The 21,902-nt window shown below is 33.6% G+C and overlaps 1 protein-coding gene across 2 annotated transcripts in view; it reads left to right on the forward strand.

The window, feature by feature from the left end:
* Positions 1-21,902, forward strand: part of LOC103572303 (ecdysone-induced protein 78C) — a 186,081-nt gene that overhangs the window by 147,828 nt on the left and 16,351 nt on the right. For both annotated transcript variants that reach the window (XM_053739894.1, XM_053739893.1), the window contains one exon: positions 9,314-9,849. In XM_053739894.1, the coding sequence (XP_053595869.1) occupies positions 9,314-9,849 (536 nt within the window). The remainder of the gene's footprint in view (positions 1-9,313; positions 9,850-21,902) is intronic.

Consider the following 21,902-nt stretch of genomic DNA (forward strand, 5'->3'; position numbering starts at 1 on the left):
TAAATACTGCATTAAAGAGTTCGACGATCAGAGAGAATAAACAGGACGCTGCTCGACACGGTGAGGTGCATTTATATTGGTGTCGAAAAGTTTTACAATAACATTTTATTTTATTTTTCCCGGATAAATCATAATATAATATACTAATATGTATTCAAAATCATACCAAGTCTCTGTCTTTATGACCTCTTTCAATCACTGCATAATTTAATGTACTTCGTTCTATTGTTTAAATAATATTATCAGTAAAGTAATTGAAAAAACTACATTTTTAACCCTTTAGCACTCCTGTGTTTTTTAGTGTCGCTTGCACTACAGCAACATTCTATAATGTGAATAGTGTCATGAGAGTAAAATGCTCATAATAGGAGTGCTGACGGGCTTATATTTTTTTCAAATATTTTATATATTAACGCTCTGATCTAAGTCAAAACTCATTAAAATACTTATTTCTATCACTTACATTGATTTCATGCTGAATACAATTATTGTATTAAACATTATCGTGAATAAGAATTCAAAAAACGCTTTTTCATAAATTACTTTTGATTCTCAAATTTTCAAACTTTAACATAAAACGTAACTTGTTTGAGCTCTAAAAGTTCATAAAAAAATTGCATGCAATAGTATTTTTGAGTTCATTGAGCTCGAAAACAGCGGGAAATTTTAAGGCTGGCCTGCAGAATCAACCATTGCTCAGAGTTTTTTTTATTAATAAAGTTATTTAAACTAAGAAACGAACTGTATTACGTTCTGTTGCGTCGAACTGTCCTCCATTTCTGATTTGGCTTAAATTTATTTAAATCGGAGCGTCTCACAGCTCGGAAAGTAGAAAATTCATCAAGGACTAAACAAGTGGATAATAGCTTGTTAGGAACCCGAAAGATAACAAGTGGAGAAAGCTCTTTTCATAGGGTATAGGGAGAAGTTCCGTCCCACTACTTATCCATAAGCAACCTGCTTACCAGCGCTGAGAGACTGATACCACAGGGGGCCTTTTCAAGCCTACTTCAATCAGAGTCTTTTTATTTCCGTAGATGTTAGTAGTGTTTCATACACAGATACTAGTACTGTGCGCAACGAGGATTTTTGATTATACCTCCAGTTAATGTCGTTCGATTTTGTCGTTTGAAAGATATTCACGAATACCCAATTTTTACTATTTCATTCTCCGACAATATCTTTTAAACGAATTAGCCGATCAAGATGGTTGAGGCGGCAATTAACGTGTTTTATTAGCCTCTAGATCTGATTGAATTTTGGATCCAATTAATCAAGTAGTTTTTATGAAATTGAAAAAAAACTCTAAAAAAATCTGGACAACGGTTGGCCCTGCAGGTAAGCCTCAAAACTTCCCGTTATTTTTGAACAAGCGTTTTGTAAATGTTTATTTCCAATTATGTTCAATAAAACAAATGAGTTCAAGCAAAAATCGATGTAAGAGATCAAAATAATTTAAACGACATTCGACCTGGACCAAACCAATAACATATAAAATATCCGAGAAAAGTGTTGAAAACACTGTTTTTTTTTCACTTCTTCGTTGATAAGATTCGTTAAATTAAAAAACCAGTTCAATTTTACTATGTCGTGATTCTTAATTATTTCGCATTCGAGTAATTTTTTACAATCAAACTGTCATTCTGATCTGGAAAAATACAGTGCAGTTTCTGGATACTTGTTATAGTTTTTGCATGTTTGTAACTATTACACAGTTCTTGTTCATTACTTATATTTACAATGAAAAAAATTTATGTTGATAAAAAATATGTATTCATTTAATAACAAACTCCTACTACTCACTATTATGCAATAATAATATTTTCACAATGAAAAACGACGCATTGAAGGCAGAATTATTTATTTTTTTTATATTTTTCAATTAAAGAAAAATATAACGGATCGAAATCGCATGGTGGGATCAGGCTCAAAATTTTCTATACAACATACATTATTTTTTATATTTTTTTCAAGGAAAAAAAAGTGTCATACATCTTAGAAATCGCACCTTTATGTTTAAAACAAAAAAAAATTGAAGTGAAGAATTTCAAATTCTCAAAAATTCATAACTTCTTTAAAAATCGGTATACAAATTTGAAAAAAATCGGGGATGCGTTTTTTAACAAAGACTAGAATAAGTTACAAAATTGGCTACGTACATCCATCCCGGAGTATATATATGTACTTAACTATACATTTACTCATTTTGGTATATTATTGGACCCCAACAGGCACTCATACATTCTTATACACACATGTACCTACCTAAGTTTCGCGGGTTTCACGTATACGAGTTACAAGATGCAAGTTACAAAATAAGATTAACACTACAAGATAAGGAGTTACAAAATTTTTTTCCCTACAGCACCTAAAGAAGTTCCACTTCAAAAACGTTGCTCCAAAATGACACCCTAATATATATATATATATATATATATATTATATGTAAATAAAATGCCGCTGATTGACTGACTCACTCCAAATCTCCAAAACTGTAGGTCCTTCTCTGATTGGTTACCAGATAACGTAGCAACCGTTGCCATATTAACCGTTACCATATCAAACGTTACCATAGCAACCGTTATCATAGCAACCGTTGTCATAGCAAAATAATAGTTATACTTCATGTCTTGTCCTTTCAAATTACAGATGGTACGTTACTTCATGCTTACAAACCACACGTTTGGAGCCTTAAAAGATTTGAAATTCCCACTGGCTCGCTCTTGGCGGCACCAGGTGCTCACTTTTGGCATTAGTTATTCGTGTGTCAAAGCAAATTACACGTTTGAGCAACTCCTCGTTTAATTTTATATTTTCAGCGAATACAGAGAGTATTTATTTAAAACAATGGGAAAACATAAGGAACGTTTATATATTGAAGATAGAGATGAAGATGTACACAACTAAACCAACATGGACATGAACAATAATAATAATAACAACGATAAAGGTGAATAATTTCCTTTTTACTCAATAATATTCAGCACATGAAAAGCGTAATAGGAGAGCTCGTACGAGAGACAAGTTAAATCCTAATTATTCAGTCAAGCCTGGACGAGAGGTAGGATATAGACTAAAAATCATTAAAATCGAAGTTGAAAAAATATTTAAAAAAAAATAAAAATCACACGAGAAGTGATATACACAAAAAAAAATATATAAATAAATTAAACCGGGACATGTGCTCAGTGTATACTCAGATACTATAAGCAACCACGCATACTCTAAACCAAACTCGTTTGGATCTGTTGCAGATAACGGCATTCAGACAGGAGACACTAACCGCAAAACTCTGGAAATACCTCCAGCTCAGAAGTTACAGACTCAAAACGACCCAATGAATTTATCTGGAAGTGGTCTACCGGCTCGGGAAAAAAACAAAAGAAAACGCAGCCCCGTCAACGCAAGGGGAAACAGGAAACCAAGCCAAGAACACAGATTCAGAACAGGCGCTAGTCCTCGATGAGGAAATTATAAAAATAATTAGTCAGACACCAAGAAAAGAAGAAACTTGCCAAAAATCCATTCATACATTTCAATTCAATAGAACGCATGGTTCAAAACTAGTCTGAAAAAAGAAGAGAAGAATGAGTTACTTATAAAATATACATATTACCCAGCCTTACAAAGCAGGTAGCGTCCTCACTGGAAGAGAGAGAGATGGATTCGTACTTATTCGGGAAAAAGCTTAGAGACAAGATTAAAGAAATAAAAAGCATGCATAAATTAAGCCATGACCTAAAAATCCAAGGCCCAAAAAAAAGTACTCCAACTAGTTTGGGAAACTAGAACGGCCCGTCGATACCTCGAAAACCGACGATCTCGACGGGCAAGAAATCCAAATCTCACAAGACTGTCACTCAGAAGATTTCATCGAGACAATCCAGCCAGCACAAAATGAATCAGACCCAGAATCCAACCCATTATCGTCGACACCCGAACATGAGCAGAACTCGGACTCAACAAGAATCAGGACCAGGTAAAACTAACAGGTAGATTAAGACACTTTTTGAAGCCTTGGGAACAGCTGACGCTTGATAAATTTATTAGACAATGCGTAACAGGCTATAAAATTAATTTTAAAGAAACACCTAGCAAAAATTTTCTTCCAAAAGAGAAAACCTGGTCTTTACGAGAAGCAACAGATATCCAAATGCAAATAGATAGGCTCTTGGTGATCGGAACGATCTTAAAGTGCTCAGACACAACCGGTCAGTTCCTAACAACCTATTTTTTTAAATTTTAAAGAGAAACCAGACGGCTCCAAAAGATTTATTCTAAATCTTCAGGAGCTGAACATGTTCATTGATACTGAACATTTCAAATTAAAAGACCTCAGATCTGCTTGCAGGTTACTAGAACATAACATGTATGTGGGAACAGTAGATATTATGGAAGCATATTTTGCAATATTAATACACAAAAGTCAGAGAATATATTTAAGATTTCGATTCTGGAGTCAGCTATATGAATTTACATGTTTGCCTTTCGGCCTTTCAGAGAGCCCGTACGTGTTTACAAAACTTATGAAACCGGTGATAGCAAGACTAAGATTAAATGGATTTTTATCGGTTATCTACCGAGATGACATCTTGTGCTTAGATAACTTTATAGAAGGGTGTCACTATAATTTACAAAGTACACTTTACTTACTTGAACAACTTGGCTTTATAGTAAATAGAGCTAAATCACAATTATCACCAAGGCAACGATGTAAATACCTAGGATTCGTGCTAAATTCTAAAGAAATGGTAGTAGAGCTCCCAAGTGAAAAGAGAAATTCTCTTATCACATACTTAAATTACTTAATGGGTAAGAAAACTTTCAAAATGAAAAAATTTGCCCAGATAATAGGTATGTAAGTAGCTAGTTGCCCAGGAGTGAATTACGGGATGCTTCACTGCAAGATGTTGAAAAAAACCAAGATAGAAGCTCTAGAACTTAGTCAAATGAACTATGACAAAAATATGAACATCCCAAACTACGTTGCCGATGACTTGATCTGGAGGCGTAACAAACCACCCGCAGAGGTTAAGAACGTTAGAAATTTTGAATTTCAAAAAGAAATTTCAAATTTCAAAAAGAATTTTTTTCAGACGCCAGTCTAACAGGGTGGGGTGTTTTTTGAAACGGTAAGGGGGTTCACGGACAATGGTCCCAAGCTGAAAAACCTCACCACATTAATTATTTGGAACTAAAAGCAGCCCTTTTAGCACTAAACCGATTTACAAAAAATCTACGCTCCGCTGAAATACTGTTAAGAGTAGATAATACTATTACTCTTGCATATATTAATAAACTAGGAGGGACAAGATCCGAAAACTTACATGACTTAGCCAAAAAGTTGTGGGACTGGTGCGAAAGTCGAGACCTGCGGGTGCACGCATCCTACATTGCATCCAAAGATAACGTGAAAGTAGACTCGCTGTCACGGATATCAAACCACTATACAGAATGGTATCTAGCAAACTATGCATACAAAAGAATAATCGAAAAATTTGACACCCCAAACATTGATCTCTTTGCAGCAGGAAAAAATAAGAAAATCTTTACCTACTGTTCATGGGACCGGGATCCAAAAACCTTAGCGATAGATGCCTTCACAATAAGCTGGAGCAAATGACATTTTTACGCGTTTCCACCGTTCGCAATAGTTGCCAGAGTAATTCAAAAAATTAAAACCGATGAGGCAGTGGGAATCCTAATAGTTCTTTTTGGCCTAGTCAAAACTAGTTCCCAGCCTTCAAAAAGATGATAGTAGGTGATTGGATCATTTTTGAACCAAATAATAATATCTTGTTTTTTTCTAGCCTCGCAACACACCCACTGAGCAAAAACCTTACCCTGGTGGTCGCGAAATTATCCAGCAGGTACTTTTAAACAAAAAGACGCCAGAAGAATCTATTGAAATCATGATGGCGTCAATAGCAAATTCGACGATGAAGCAATATGAATCAACATACAAAAGGTGGTGGAGATTCAACCAAAAATCTCACTGTAACCATCTCATCATTTCAGCACCTAAGGTTTTGTCATTTTTAAAAAAAAAGATTTCAAGAAAGAGTTAGCCACGGGACAATCAACACTGCTAAAGCGGCATTAGCATTAATTTTAAAAAAAGAAGTCACCAATTATAACTTGATCAATAGATTTATCAGAGGAACATACAAGAAAAGACCCAGTAAACCCAGCTACGACATAATTTGGGACGTAGACCCTGTACTAAATAAAATCGCAGAGTGGTACCCACTCAAACAACTCAGTCTAAAAAAGGTAACTAAGAAGATGGTACTGTTGCTAGCCCTAGGAACAGCGCACTGAATTTAGACTTTAGCAGCTATAAAGATAAGCAACATTATCAAAACACCAAAAGGCTTGGAAATAGAAATCCCGGAACATATTAAAGCATCGACAGCAGGTGCTGTACAGCCCCTCTTAAAGTTACCGTTCTTTCAAAAGAAACCTAGCCTATGCATCGCAAAAACCTTGCTCTATTATTTAACAATGACTGAAGATTTAAGGCGCAAGGATGACAGCTTCCTGATATCTTTCCAAAAACCGCGTGCAAAAGTATCACGAGATACGATTGGAAGATGGATGAATAGCACACTCAGTGAACTCGGAGTAGACGAGCGATATACGGCGCACAGCACTCGGCACGTGTCAACGTCGAAGGCAGCAGAAAAAGATGTTAATATCGACGAAATAAAAAGAGTTACGGGATGGTTATAGAAATCCAAAATATTTGCAGACTTCTACAAGCTCTCAATTAAGGCTCGGGAAGACAGCTTTGCAGAAAAAGTGATGCTGACATAAAAAAAAAAACTTTTTAATGTAACTCTAAAAATTTACATCTGTAATCTCAAAGGGCGAGACATGAAGTATAATTGAACCATCAAGCGAGGCGGCCGAAGCTTGATGATAATTGTACGAATGTCTCGCCTGAGAGATTACTCACCCAGTAAATGGTATTAGTTTTTAAACAAAAAAAAAAAATTAAATAATCAATTTTATTTTCCCAACCCAATCTCTCAGTAAAGTATTCAAAAATTTTCTTTATATTAATAAGAGGACACAAACTCTGAACAAAATAACGAAAGTGAACACCTGGTGATGCCAGGAGAGACCCAGCGGGAATTCCAAATCTTTTAAGGCTTTAAACAAGTGGTTTGTAGGCATGAAGTAACTGTTCTACATTTGTAATCTCTCAGGCGAGACATTTGTATAATTATCATCAAGCTTCGGTCGCCTTCGGCTGCCTCGCTTGATGGTTCAATTACTGATGAACTGAAAAAGTCAATGGTATAAATTTATTTGTTACACTCGACTCCGGTGAGGCTTTGCAGGGGCGTAAAAAATAAAAATTTTCAAGTTTTTTGGCCAAGAGAAAACTAGAAATTTGAAATAAAAATTACCAACGATACGAGAAAATCAATGGCACAATTTTTTTTAAACCGATTCTCACAGGGGTTCGCAGGGGTGTAGAAAATCAAAATTTTCGCGTTTTTTGGCCAAGAGACGAAATTTGAAATTGAAATTACCTAGGATACCAGTAAATAAATAATGTGAATTTTTTCTTTCCAACTGACACTGGTGGCGTTTTGCGAAGACGTTCTTCATTCACGGAGGCGTTATTCATTCACTTCCAAATCATTTCGAAGATAATTATGTAGCAAAATATCGAAAAAAAAATTTTTTTTTTAATCAATTTTCTTGAAAAAAAAAAAAAAAAAAAAAAAAAAATTATTAGAAATTTTTTTTTTTAATCAACAATTACTGTTTTTGATTCAAGAAATAATGCTTGTCGCTAAAAAATACTTTTTGACCATAAAGGAATGAATGAAAACTAAAGAATCGCTCCTTATGTGTTTTTTAGCAAAATCGATAAATTTAACTTCGGAACACTAAAAAAGAAAAATCGCAACGCTTTGAAATTTTCAGGGTTTTTTCAGGACACTTTGAGGTTAAAAAAAACTGACGGTATCCTTTGTTCATCTGTTATATCCAAATTTATACCAGGATTTCCGAATATCCTTAAATGTGCGAATTTTTACCTGTTTTTTAATAAACATTATCGCCGCAAAAAAATTTTTCCAGCAAAAGCCATTAATTATGCCTTATAGAGAATATTTTTCAGTTTTTAAAACCCTACTTTCATCCTCTATATGACCAATCTGTCCAGAGTTATTGATTATCAGCTCCAAAGTGGACTTTTTTGCTTTGATCAATGATAACTCGGCGCCGAATCGTCGTCGAGACTTTTTGAGACCGGCAAAATTAAGGGCATAACATATCCTAAAAGAACCATAAGATCAGATTATCAAGAAAAATTTATTGAAGCCCATAGACTTGTTGGACGACGAGCAAAAATTTGAAAAATTTTTTTTTCGTTGGTTTTCTGAAGATTACTCCGGAACCGTGCATGATAAAAAAATTTGAAGTCCAGATCTAAAAACTAAAAACTTGAGGCCACAATTTGCTTTTTAATTTTTACTCTACGACCATTTTCTACCGAGTTACAGCATGTTGAAAATCACCAAAAAATTTATAACTTTTTTATGTCCCTTAATTTTGTGATCAGTATAATTAGCGTACGCATTCATGGCGTATAATTTTTATTATAAAATTTGGGTATAGTTTAGCTTATACAAAATTTATATAACTCAAAGTCTTTTAAATCATAAATCTTACTTATAGTGATAAAGTATAATTAAGTATATCAAAGCAACAAAAAATAGTACCATGAGAATATATTGAGAATTACGTATTGAAGTATAATTTTATATAATACAATAATAATTTAAGATATACTTTTCGTCTAGACACTTTTTTCATGCGGGGTGTAAAAAATATGTTAATAAGTAATGGTACTAGAACGCCCATTCTCATTCTGAGACGAAAATGCTATTTCTTAAATGTTTTAAAATACTCAGTACGTGTTTTATTTTAATACGAATACAAATTATATTTATCTCAGTAATAATATAGTGATTGATGATAAATATTGAAACGTATTATTTGAATCATCTAAGAGTTGTAAATGTTTGAAGTAAAAAGTTAGTTTGTAAACGTTTTTAGGTGTTCCAACATAATTGAGGTTACCGTCTCAATGCCCTATATATTGATATTATAAATTATAATAATATTCAATGAATAATTTTAGACATTAATCAGAAAAAATGTTAGCATCTAATATATATATATATATATATATATATATATATATATATATATATATATATATATATATATATAAATATATATACTGATCACTAATTAAAGTGTTTCTCACTTATTGTCGTTTTTTTTACAGCTGTTCGATACGGTCGGGTACCAAAACGTTCGAGAGAACGTGGGTCTGATGATTCGATTCCAACGACAACAGTTTCAAATCAACAGCTTAATTCCGGCATTAACAATAAAAACAATAATAGTACTACAAACGCAAATAACAGTATCGTTAACAACAACAATAATATAAATAATATAAGTAATAATAATAATAATAATAATAACAACAGTAATAATAATAATAATAATAATAATAATAATAACAACAGTAATAGTAGTAATAATAATAATAATAATAATAGTAGTAGTAGTAGTAGTAGTAATAATAACAATGTCGTAAACAATAACAATAATTGTAACGGTAATAACAATAGCAGTCAAAATATAACTGTACGAATACCAACGGCTACCGTAGTTGAAGCCGATCAATCAGATGCTGATAATAAACAACTAGCTGTTTATGATGTTATTCTTCAAGTATCACAAGCTCATCATGCTCACTGTGGTTTTACTGAAGAATTCACAAAAAGCCTTGTACGAAAACCTATGATCATACCGGTACGTCAATGATTACTTATTTAATTACTTTAGAATTATTAAGAATCGAAAGTTTAAATTTGAAATGTAGTTTATTTCCATCAGTCAGCTTTAATTTTCACGTTGCAATAAAAGTTGTGATTCATATTATTGTCCTCTTTGCTATATCTCTTTGAAGTGGTAGGGTCGTATTATCAAATTCTCGAATTTGAGATTTCTAATAATGTTTTGAATATTTTGGGACTCGAATGATGAAAATCATCTGAGTAAGTTCGTCTCATGCATTTTCCGGAAGCTAAAAAAATCTCTGTTATGATAGTCATTTAATGAATTGATAGAAGTCTAATATTCTAAAATTTGTAAGATACGACCCAGCCTTAACACCATACTCAAAAAACAGCATTTATGCTCGCGGGATATTTTTGCTCTGACAGCAATATTAGTATTATAATATCATGAATACCAAAACTTACTTCACAGAAAAAAACGCATATTGACTAGACCATGAGTTGATTTCATTACGTTGAGAATACCAAAATAATAACTAAATGTCCTAAATGTCGCTTTATTTGCATAAGTTTATTTATATAACATGAGCATAGTATTAGCAGAACTAATGAAATAAAAAAAAATTTGATACTAAATGTAACACACAATCAGCATTGCACTCTGGTTGCAGTGAAAATAATAAAATGCAACAGGGAATGTTTCAATTGGATGATATAACAATGCAAGTTATGGTGATACCATCTTACATCAAGTTTTTGCCTAAGAATCAAAGTCAGTCATCTCAATATTTAGTCGTCTTAATTTACGAGCTAAATATTGAGAATAATATCGCTATAATTCAGCGGAATGAAAACTTACGAGCAATTAGTAATAATCAATAAGATTCGAAGCGACAGTCAAGCACGTGGCGACACGAAAGTTTTCACGATACAGAATGAGTATCATGGCGGCGTCTTCTTCCTTCGTTACCACTCGGTGGCGACTCGTGCAGCGTGGCTGCATAAGTGAATTTTCCCATTGGGTTAAAAGTGCACCAACAGGATGTAGTTAGCCGCCAATTTTTCCTATTGGCCGACTGGTAGTGGGGCTCTCATGCCGGCTTGACACGGCCATGAGCTAGAAATTGTATTTACCGGACCCAAACAGCGAGTGATCCAGCACTATTCTAACCTTGAAGTCAGTTGCAAGTTCAGCAGCTTCTAGACGTAGCGAAAGTACACGAAGCTTTTCAAATAATTAAGCTCGTGACTGAACAGAGGCAGATGTCCATATCTGGCATCCAATTATAATACAGTTATTATAATTAGGTGACTACGAAATTAGATCTCAGATAATTATTATTGATATGATCCGAATTTAACGCTCAGGTACTTCCAATAATTGTTATTCGGATTAAAACAATTAGTTTACTACAGTTTCAAACAGGTTTAGGTTGAAAACAGCAAGCTCCGAAATGAAATCACAAAGTTCAGCTTACATAATTATAAAATATAATAACAAGAAGTATATTGAACGATACATAATTATATTACCCTGATTATGAACACGATTTGTGATGATTAAAAACAATAAAAAATCTAATCATATTTAATATTCATAATCCTCATGGTTTTTCACATTTAATAATCTCTAATTATCAAAAAATTATCTATTATTTTGTAATTAAAAACGATTCATGGCGATTAAAAATTACATATGATCTACTTGCATTTGAGTACGGTATTGACTTAGCTCTATTACACTGTAGAGCAATCTTACTTCAAAAACTTTTGAAGGTTTCGAAAATATACTGTGATCATAAAGGTATCAATACACTTAAAGTTAAGAAAAAAATTAATATTTACAGAAAATTTACTCACTTCAAGCGAATCATCGCGAAGGATGAGGACAGATGCGGGCAACCGCGGCCAAATGCGGGCACATAACCAGGCATATTGAACCCATGTCTGGTATATGTGTACAGGCATCTGTATGTACAAATGGCATTGTGTGAAACTTCCTTAAAAAAATGGTTGGATCGTAGAGAAAACCACATGCCAGTGTCGAACATAAGTGCAATATTTATGCAAATCTTGAAGGGTTTAAATTACATACATTCTTACGAAATTATTCATCATGACATCAAGCCATGTAATATATTTATTTCTACATCAAAACTAATTCACATACAAATCGGTGATATTAGATTAGCGTGTCTTAATAAAAAAGAAAATAAACATGCTGATCCGTTTGGAACTAAAAATTATGCAGCGCCTGAACAATTTAATGGTTGTTATGATCCCAAGAATGATTTATACAACCTTGGAATTATTCTGATGGAACAATTATATCCTACGGCAACACGTATGGAACTTGATAGTACATTGAAATTATTAAAACTTGGAAAAATTCCTGATAGCTTAGAAAAACAATACCAAAAATTCGGTGAAATAATGATCCAACTTCTAAAACCTGATCTAACAGAACGACCATTGTCATCAGAATTATTGCAAAAATTGAAACACAATGAATATCTTATACTAGATGGATTAGAAGAAGGGATGATTAAAAAAGATGAAACCATACGTAAAAAAAAAAAAAAAGAAAGAAATTATACGTGAAAAAAAATGAAATTATACGTAAGCAAAATGAATACATACATGACTTAAAAATACAAAATCACATATTGCTGAGTCAGTTATTGGAAGTTAAAATGAATAATAATCCTAAATGAAAAAGATGAAATGTTTAAATAAAAATCAGATATTCTGATAAAAAATAATAATTTAGCACCGGTAATATATACCAGCGATATTTATTTGTATAGTGATATTGTAAGTTTCAATTGTAAGTAACGATGGCTGAATAGTTTAATAATGAATCATTATAGTTTTTTTTTTCTTTTTTTTTTTTAAATGAATCAATTTTTATAAAAAAAAACAAAAAAAAATGAAATTCACTTGAAACTCTTTATTAAGGAGTTATAAAATATAAATAATTCATAATTTTATTTAATCATGTATTTTTTTTTGTTTTTCTAAATTTTTCTTTTTTGTTTTCATTCACTCGTTGCAAGTTTGGTCCTCGAAGTGAGTAAACTTTCTGTAAATATTAATTTATTTCAAGCCGTAAGATGGACGGTGGAGTCATTAGGTCCACCCAGATGCCCCTACACATATACCAGACATGAGTTCAATATGCCTGGTTATGTGCTCGCATCTGCCCGCATCTGTCCTCATCCTCCGCGATGATTCAAGAACGAAAGTCAATGTTTCGTCCTTGAAGTGAGTAAATTTTCTGTAAATATTAATTTTTTATTTTTTTCACTATGAGTGTATTGAAAACGAAAAGCTTGAGGGTTAGCTCAAGTGTCAGATCAGGTAAACGTGATGCTCTTATTCTACAAGGATAAAAAGGTTGAAAACGTCAAGTCTTACGTCTACCTCAGTACCCCATTCAATTCTGCGCTCCAAAGAGACCTACAAACACTCAAAGGGGTAGCAACCTTAATTCTACACAAAAAAAAAGTCATATTTTCGATAATTTTTTTTGACGACCATGTTAAATTATATTCATTTTCATAATTACTACATAATCAAATAACATCTGAAGGATATTCAATAAAATTTTTATTAATAGATATCAAGGAATCGTCCGTTGACAGCAAATCTCCGCGGACGTTTAAAAAAAAAGTTCCATTGCGGTGCCCCTCATAAGTTATCACTGGATTATCTAACATCAAAAAACTAAAAAGATTTTATAAGTTGATAAATTTTGACAGATAACAACATTGAGTTTTTATTTTTTTATTGACTCTTTTTACAGCCCTTAGAAGTCAAAAAACTGAATTTTCATCAAAAAAATTGAAAATTTCGTTATTTTAAAATACGTTCAAATTAAAAAAAAACTCGACGTCATTAGCTCGTTATCAATGTAAAAAAAGAAAGTGCGTAATTTCAAAAAGATCGGTGCAGCAGATTTTAAGCGCCAGTGGGCATGCAGTCTGAGAAACCTAAGGGTGCGAAAAACGCGTTTGAAAGTTTTAAAGATTTTTTGACTATTAGAATGTATTTTTTTCTACTTACATTGAATCATCGATGCCGGTTTTATAATGTGAAAGGCTTTCAGTTAAGATGTCTAGCGTATCGTTTTGATCTTGCCTACGTCGAATTCTACTTTTCTTAATTTCTTTGGCAGCTTCTTGCTCCGTTTGGATTATTCGGATGCTGTCTACTGTCGGCACCCATTTATGAGAACTTATCCCAGTTTTAATCTCCATCTCTTGCATAAACGCCAGCAGAGCAAAACAGTCTTCATTAAAAATACAGACTGCTACATTTGCTGCAATTTCAACAATATTTGAGGAACCATTTCCAATTTTTGGAGTACTTTTCCGAATAAGTTCGTTGAGACTCTTATTGCCATTTTAAATGAAGCCTCCAACACATCACTCTAGCAGGGCGCTCTTACTCAAGTCTTTATAAATAGGCTTCATGGTTAAAACTTTATCTAAAAGTGCCGTGCAATTATCTTTAAATGACTTTAGATCTTCTTCAGCTGCAGTTTTCTGACATTCACACCATGAGTCTGCGCCACTTGGACACTTTTGCTGAGGTGGATTCTTGTCTGTCGAGTTGTAGTGGTAGTGAGTTGCCTAAGTGGCAGTTCTCATTTTCTACACGGAATCATGAATTCAAACATAAGTTCACTGCACGTGTATGACTGCTCGGTAGAACAGCAAATTTTAAACTAAACTTTCTTTTCATTACAGAATTTTAAGGCATAGGTATAAGCTTTTGCATACATCAACTCTTTCGCTAATGCAGATATTAGGGGATTTGTGACAAAGAACGAAGCAGCTGCTAGAAATTACCTGAAAAATCGTCTTTTGTTTGTGTTATCTCGTAGCTGGCCCTTGCAATACGGAACCGGACCAGAGAGGCAGATACTCACAACTCAATATCTCCGTTAGTTCAACTTCAATCGACTTCAAAGCCCTATAACTTTTTTCTCATTCATTTGACATATATATATGATATCAAATATAAAGGGCTGGCAATAGCCTATCGAACAAGGTACTTGCTCACCACAGCGTTGGACCAGGTTCGATTCCGGCATGCACCAATGAATTTTATTTTTACAATACTATTTATGTGCATTACATTGGCAGCACTCTGGTGGTAGGATACCGACAACTTTTCGACCGCTTTGAAGTGGCGCCGATTTCATGACAAAATGATAGCGAAACACAAAAACTCGATCGAATCTGCAGGGCTCTGCTGCCTCTATGACTAGGCTAGCGGGTGGAGCTTCTTATCAGAGAAGAACACCTGTACCAGCCGAGTATTGATGGCGGCAGAGGCCCATAAAACATTCGCAGAATCTCTAGCTTTGGTGTAAGCCAACGTGTCAAAGCAATGATAGAGGGAGACCTTCACCACCAACGTTGCCTTTAGATAACAGGCAAACTCCATTGTATAAGTACCTTATCCTACACAGTGAGCTCTGAAGGATCGATCATCATTACACCCACATTAACTTCTTCCCGCGACATGCTTCCTTGGACTCGGGGCGGGGAATCACCGAAATAAATCAATGTCGCCTCCACATATCAATTCACAAACAATAGTATCTGCAATACTCAAATTATAAATAGTAGTCGGAAGGACAGTGAGCTTGCTGAGTTCGTTGTTAGGTGGACTGGCAAAAACGCGAGGTCTAATAACAATGATCACCAGGACCACGATCCTTTTCGATAACTATAAAATTGTCCTTAATGGGCCCGGATACAATGGCTAACACAAGCTGAGTGCCCGGTTACCAACCAATTTAATTCCAATGATATCAAATATTTTTTTGTGGGAAATTAAATTTCTTACAAAAACGTGCTTGTCAAAATTTAAAAAAGAAAGCTTTTTGATAAAATGAAAATAAAAAATAACAAAAAATAATTTTACACCGAGGAAACTAAATATTTGTCGATCTTCAAAGCCCCGTAACTTTTTCCCAGTTTGTTTTACGTACATAATGCTTCAGCACTTTTTTGTAGAGAATTTAATTTTCTACGAGATTATACTCGGCGGAATTAAAATAAATCTTTTTCATAGTCTTCATAATGAAAAACTAGAATAAAAAATTTTCGTGTGTATTTTAAATGGGAAAGGGGACCTCCCTTTGAGATAACTGAATTTTAAAGATATCTGGCTGAAATTTGGTGAGGATTTTTTTATGAGGTAAAGTAACTTTTGTGGCTATACTCGGTTAAAAAAAATATTTGTTTTTTTTTGGGACACACTAATATATGTATATGTAGTGACTACGTCACTACTTATATTATTAATATTCATAATTTCGGATAAGTCCGTTAATCATCGATCGTCATTGATCGCCGAAGATTTTCCCCCACGCGGATACGATATGCGGTAGCAACAATACACAGTACAGTACACACGTACAAAAGAGAGATACACGGCAACTAGCTAACACATATCTAATGCGACCAGCATTATTCTGTATTATATAATAAATTATATAAAACTCATTATTTATTATTTTGTTGACACTAATAATTGGAGTCAGATAAATTAATTATCGTAGTGATTAAGATCCTAAGAACCTCGTCCCAGTCACTACACACACACACACACACACACATACATATATATATATATATATATATATATATATATATATATATATTTTGTGACGCTATTTTTCGTATGAGGCTTAGATTAAAGTTAACTGATTTTAGAGCACAGTCGAGCATAATGACTCAAGATAATAATTTAGCTTACAGTTATTAAGAATTTTTAATTCAGATTTTTATTTAGTTAAACTTTGTGAATTACGAGAAAAGAATCAAGGGCGCAAATTAAGTAGTGAGAGTGTGGAAGTTGTCATTCGGAGCTAGAAATATTGAGTATGCGGAGAAGTCAGAGTAACCAAGAAGTGGGGCTCAAGTAATTGCCACCCGGTTTCACCTGATGTCAGGATGCTTGCCTGACTTCATGAGACTTCCGTGTGGAGTTTGAAAGTCTAGCTGAAATGCTAGTGCTCCAAAATACGGATTATGGATTAGGCATATGAGATCAGTTTTTTTTATTCGTATGATTGGCAGGACTCAGCGATAATTCTGTGACCACTATCACTGTGAAAGCCACTATTTCTGGTCATTTTGAGAGTTTTCGGTTTTTGCAGAAGGCCTCAGTAGATAACTGTGACTAGTGTGCTGCTGAGGGCCACTGCTGGTTACTTAGATTTAGGAATTCGGTCTGCAATCTCGACTGAAGCCAAGTCCAGGAGAGCAAACACATTGGGATATCCATAGTCAATATAATTAGAGAGTCCTGGAGACGGGAAAGAAAAGACACAACTTAATTCTTGCCCGTTGAGTCTTTGATATCGAGTGGGAGTTATGAATTGGAATATAGAGCCGGTATAAATTACGATAGTAACTAGTTTGGGGAGTGCGGACGCGAGCATTCGACTCTAGTCGCTCGAAGTGAGTCGACGTGTTCAGAAATAGTGCTACAATTCTTGAGTGGATCTATCGCCACCATTTTTGTCCCTTAAAACATCAATGGCGTCCTCAAAAAGCTCGGAGATAAGTGAACACTAGGTGACAAATGAGGGCAAATGTGTATAATGGCTTGTCTCAAATCCTTAGTGCTTCCGGTTAACGTCCACTCTTAGTCAATTTTCGACTAAGAGTGTCGTCTGGGTGGTAAATGGGGACACCCCGCAACGCGAGTGTACCCAAAAGGGTGTGGTATTGGCTACGACAAGTAAATATAAGTGAAAGTAAAAGCTCTGAATCATCTAACGTCCGTGAACTTCCAAAGCTTACTGCGTGTCAAAAAAAAACTTAAAATTTATTTTTATCTTTCGGTGGCATGGAATGTAAACAAACAAATTAAAACTGATTGCAGTAAGACTGCTGCCTACCTTATTCAAAGATCTTTTTGATATAGTTTTATTTCAAAGAAGATGATAACAAATTTCATGTTGTCAAAATATTTTTAAGCGCTACTGTGCATATATATATATATACATTCATACACTGAAACATTATCAAATTATTCAGAATAGCTTACTGGTTACTTAATATGTCAAGATCAGTTCAAAAAATAGTCTCTGAAAATCGGACCAAAATCAATATGTTCTTTCAATTTTGAATACTTTTAACTCTCTTAGGTGGGAATGCGAAGAATTCAAAAGTGAGGTTAGTGGTGTGCTAGTGGAGTATGTGGACGATGATTATGATAATGATATCGTCAAAGTAAATAATCTGGATGCCTCACTTAAAAAACAATTCTCATCCTTCAAAAATGATATTGATAGTAGCCTTAATTCAATAAAAAATGTTATGAACAAGCTGTCAGATGATAACAGGGCAGGACTGGAAGAGAATGCTAGACTAAAAAATAAAGTTAACGAATTGGAAGATAAATTAAATAACTTAGGCCAAAATAATAAGTCTTATGGAGTCGACTCTATACTTGCTGAGATAAATGAGAGGGAAAAAAGAGAGTCAAAGTTGTAGCATTTAATAGACTTGAATCAAATAAGCCAAAAATCGAATTGAGAAACACCCATGTAACAATTTCCATTACAAGTTGCTGGCCAAGACGCTTTCCACAATATAATGGTGGGCCCAGGCTAGTGCGTGTCCAATAACCATTAACCACAGTTAATTAAATTTCCTGAATAATTTTAATTAGTTAATTTTAAATTACTAAATATAAATATAAATTAAAGATTATTTTGATGTTGGTTCGGAAAGACGGGAATTATATCTCAGGGTGTAGGTAGACTCGTTCTGACCGGACACGTGGCTGAAATATAACTTATTCTAAGAGACGCTGGTGATGAAAAAAATTTATTATCAGAGACTCATTTAAATTATTATTTAAACAAATTCCCCAAATATATATTTACAGAAATTTTCCCTTTTATTTATAAAATAATTAGTGGTGAAAATAGAATATGCGTCTAGCGACAAATAAATAAATTGTTGAAACGCGCAAGATTTATTGGACGTGGTAAACAAAATTATTAATCAATTAAAAATGAATGTCACGTTAAAGAGAGAGAAAAGGTTTGTGAATAGTTTGTCGAGACTTATCCGGTTGTACGTGAGTTACTGGTGATATCTGTCTCCGATTCGTTGCGGACTTCTTGGACTCAACTTCGATCCTCTTCGGGCTCCCTGGATTCGGTGTCGATCCTCTTCAGTGAAAATCCTCACGGGCAGACGTTGTGCACGAAACCACCACACTCACTTAATAATCGAATTTAGTTTTTTTTTTTTAACCAGGCGAAGGAGTCACAAAATCTCCCTATTTAATAAATTCGAATAAAGCAAATGTCACTTATAATAAAATTAATAATTTTGTTTAATATATAAGAAAATTTTCGATAAATAAAATTATTCTGGTAACAGACTAACCAAGATAGAACTGAATGTTGGACTAAATAACTAGATATAACAAACTAATAGACCAGATATCGTTAGGCCGATTCAAATAAATTGTTATGAGTCCTAGTGCTAGAGTAGGGACCTCGCTAAGCGTCCTCAGTCCACACTGGTTGTCTATGTCTTTATATGACCCTGTATCTTGCTGCGGACACTGGTCCAAAGATTTATATTCCAAGTCTTGCGCGAGACTTGTTATAAAACTTTGTGTAATGTTATACTCTAAGAATTGCACAAGAATCTTGAATATATCTTGCTCAAGATGTATTGGTACACTTAACTTGGGCACATCTTGCACTAGAAACTATCGGCAGATGCTCGAGTATATCTTGCGGCAGATCTACTCAAAACGTCATGATACACTGTCTATCTTACTTACTCCTGTCTTTCTCACTTACTCCTCTCCATCGGCACATATTACCATGGTTCAGCGGTACTCAATTGTAATTATAATTTGACAGAAAAACTTTTGTAGTATGAAATTCATTTTCTGAATGAGTATCGCAGTAATTACAAGATGCATTGACATATTTATGAGCTAATTTTCAAATTAGAAATAACTTCAATAATATTGATTTATTTAATATATTCGCCTTTTAAAATTAGGAAGTTTAATATTTTTATATTGATTGAAATATAAATTTGTTAATAAAATATTTTTTTGCAAAACACAATTTTCAATTCCCTGATAAAATGTATTTTTCGCAAAATAAAAAATTTTAGTACTTAAGTAAAAAATCAAAAATATAAAAATTTTTGCATAAATCAGAATTTTTAATATTATACACAAGTAATACAATTGATAATTAAGTATAAAAATATTGAAATTTTAAATTATTTTTGAAAAGAAAACATTCTTTGGATCTTAATTACTGATTAAAAAATAGAAATGTAGGTTTATTAGTTAAAGATTTATTATTTTTAAATTTAGTATATGTTCAGTCACGAGCTTAATCATTTTCAAAAGCTTCGTGTACTTTCGCTACGTTCGGGAGTTGCCGAACTTGCTACTGACTTCAAGGTCAGAATAGCGCCGGATCACTCGCTATTTGGACCTGGTACAGGCAATTTCTAGCTCATGGTCGTGTCAAGTCAGCACGAGAGCCCCGCTACCAGCCAATCAGGAAAATTGGTGGCTACGTGTCGAGTTTTTATGCTTGATTTTTTTATAGTTTGCATTCGCTATCACGTACAATACAAAGTTGGATTCGCTATTAAGTATATTTTTTCTTACAGTTTTTTCAGTGTACATATTGCTTAATAAAACCGCTCATTTATCATCTGTTATATTTTGTGTTAATTTTATTTATTGAATTAATCACACCTACACCAGAATCCTTTTGTGCACTCGCTTAATTTTACAGTTTAACAAGTAAACTTTTTTTTAACTTAAAAAGAAATACGTAGCTTAGTAATTAATAAAAGTTAATTGTCTACTCAAAAGATCGCATGAAAGTTTGAGGTGTGTGCTATTGAATTTGCCAATTTTTTTTAGAATATAAGCTAAGAACAAAAGGAAAAGTAACCAATGTTGACGAGCAATATAATAAAATAAAATTGTGGAAATTAACTACTAGACTGGAATATATCAAATTATGCTTTTTTTTCAAACTAATCAATAATATGATAGTTCCCCCTTGATTTACTGAAATAAGGGTTAAGGGGTTGATAGAAGCGACGCGAAAATGGAAAAAGGAAAAGATGGGAGAGTAGGATTTGGTGACGAAAGAGAAAGAGAAACAGGAAAGAGAAGGATGAGGCAAAATAAGAGAGTTGAGGAGTAACAGGTTGCAGAAGTATGTACTGAGTGTAGAGGTTTCAGGATACTTCGAAAAGGGGTAAAGTAAAGAAAGATGGAAAAGAGTGGCAATATTTAGTTTGGAGAATGGTCTGAAAGGGAAAAGCACTAAGATAGAGAAAGAGAAAGTATTTGTGAGTATCAGGAGGAGACGTTGAAGCATGTATGGGAAGTATTTCTGAGGGAAGGATGGAAAAAATTGTTGCAGGGAATGAGGAAAAAGGCGTTAGGAAACGATGGAGAGGCTGAAAAGTGATTAAGAATAAAGGAAGTGAGAGAAGAAGTAAAGGATAGGTTAGGAGGAAATGGGAAGTAAAGGGGTAAAAAGATGCAGTGGAAGTGGAGGTTACACGGTGTTTGAGATGGATGCAGAAATTAGCGAACGGCGGAACCATTTTCCTTTTTTATAAATATTTTTCATTTCCCGGTAAATACGAGTAAGGTTTGGAAGGATGGTCTCAAGAATTGTTCTGTACTTGAATGTTGATATTGTTGTACTAGAATAATACAGTATTTGTTATTATGTTATAAGAAAAACGTTAAGCCGAACGTTCGTTGCTGTGCCCCCGAAGAAGTTTACTAAGCTATTATTATTCTTATTATTTTGATAATGATAAATTTACAAGCTGTATTAACTCTTATTCAAGATTAATTAGAACTATAAATAATAACACTGAATTGTAGGTTTCGTAGAAAACAATAATTGTAGGATGAGCGAATATACAAAAGGATTCTGGTGTAGGTATGGTTGATTCAATAATTAAACTTAACACAAAAATTACAGATGATAAATTAGCTGTTTTATAAACAATA

The sequence above is a fragment of the Microplitis demolitor genome, chromosome 6 (assembly GCF_026212275.2).
Source record: "Microplitis demolitor isolate Queensland-Clemson2020A chromosome 6, iyMicDemo2.1a, whole genome shotgun sequence".
Taxonomy (NCBI): Eukaryota; Metazoa; Arthropoda; class Insecta; order Hymenoptera; family Braconidae; genus Microplitis; species Microplitis demolitor.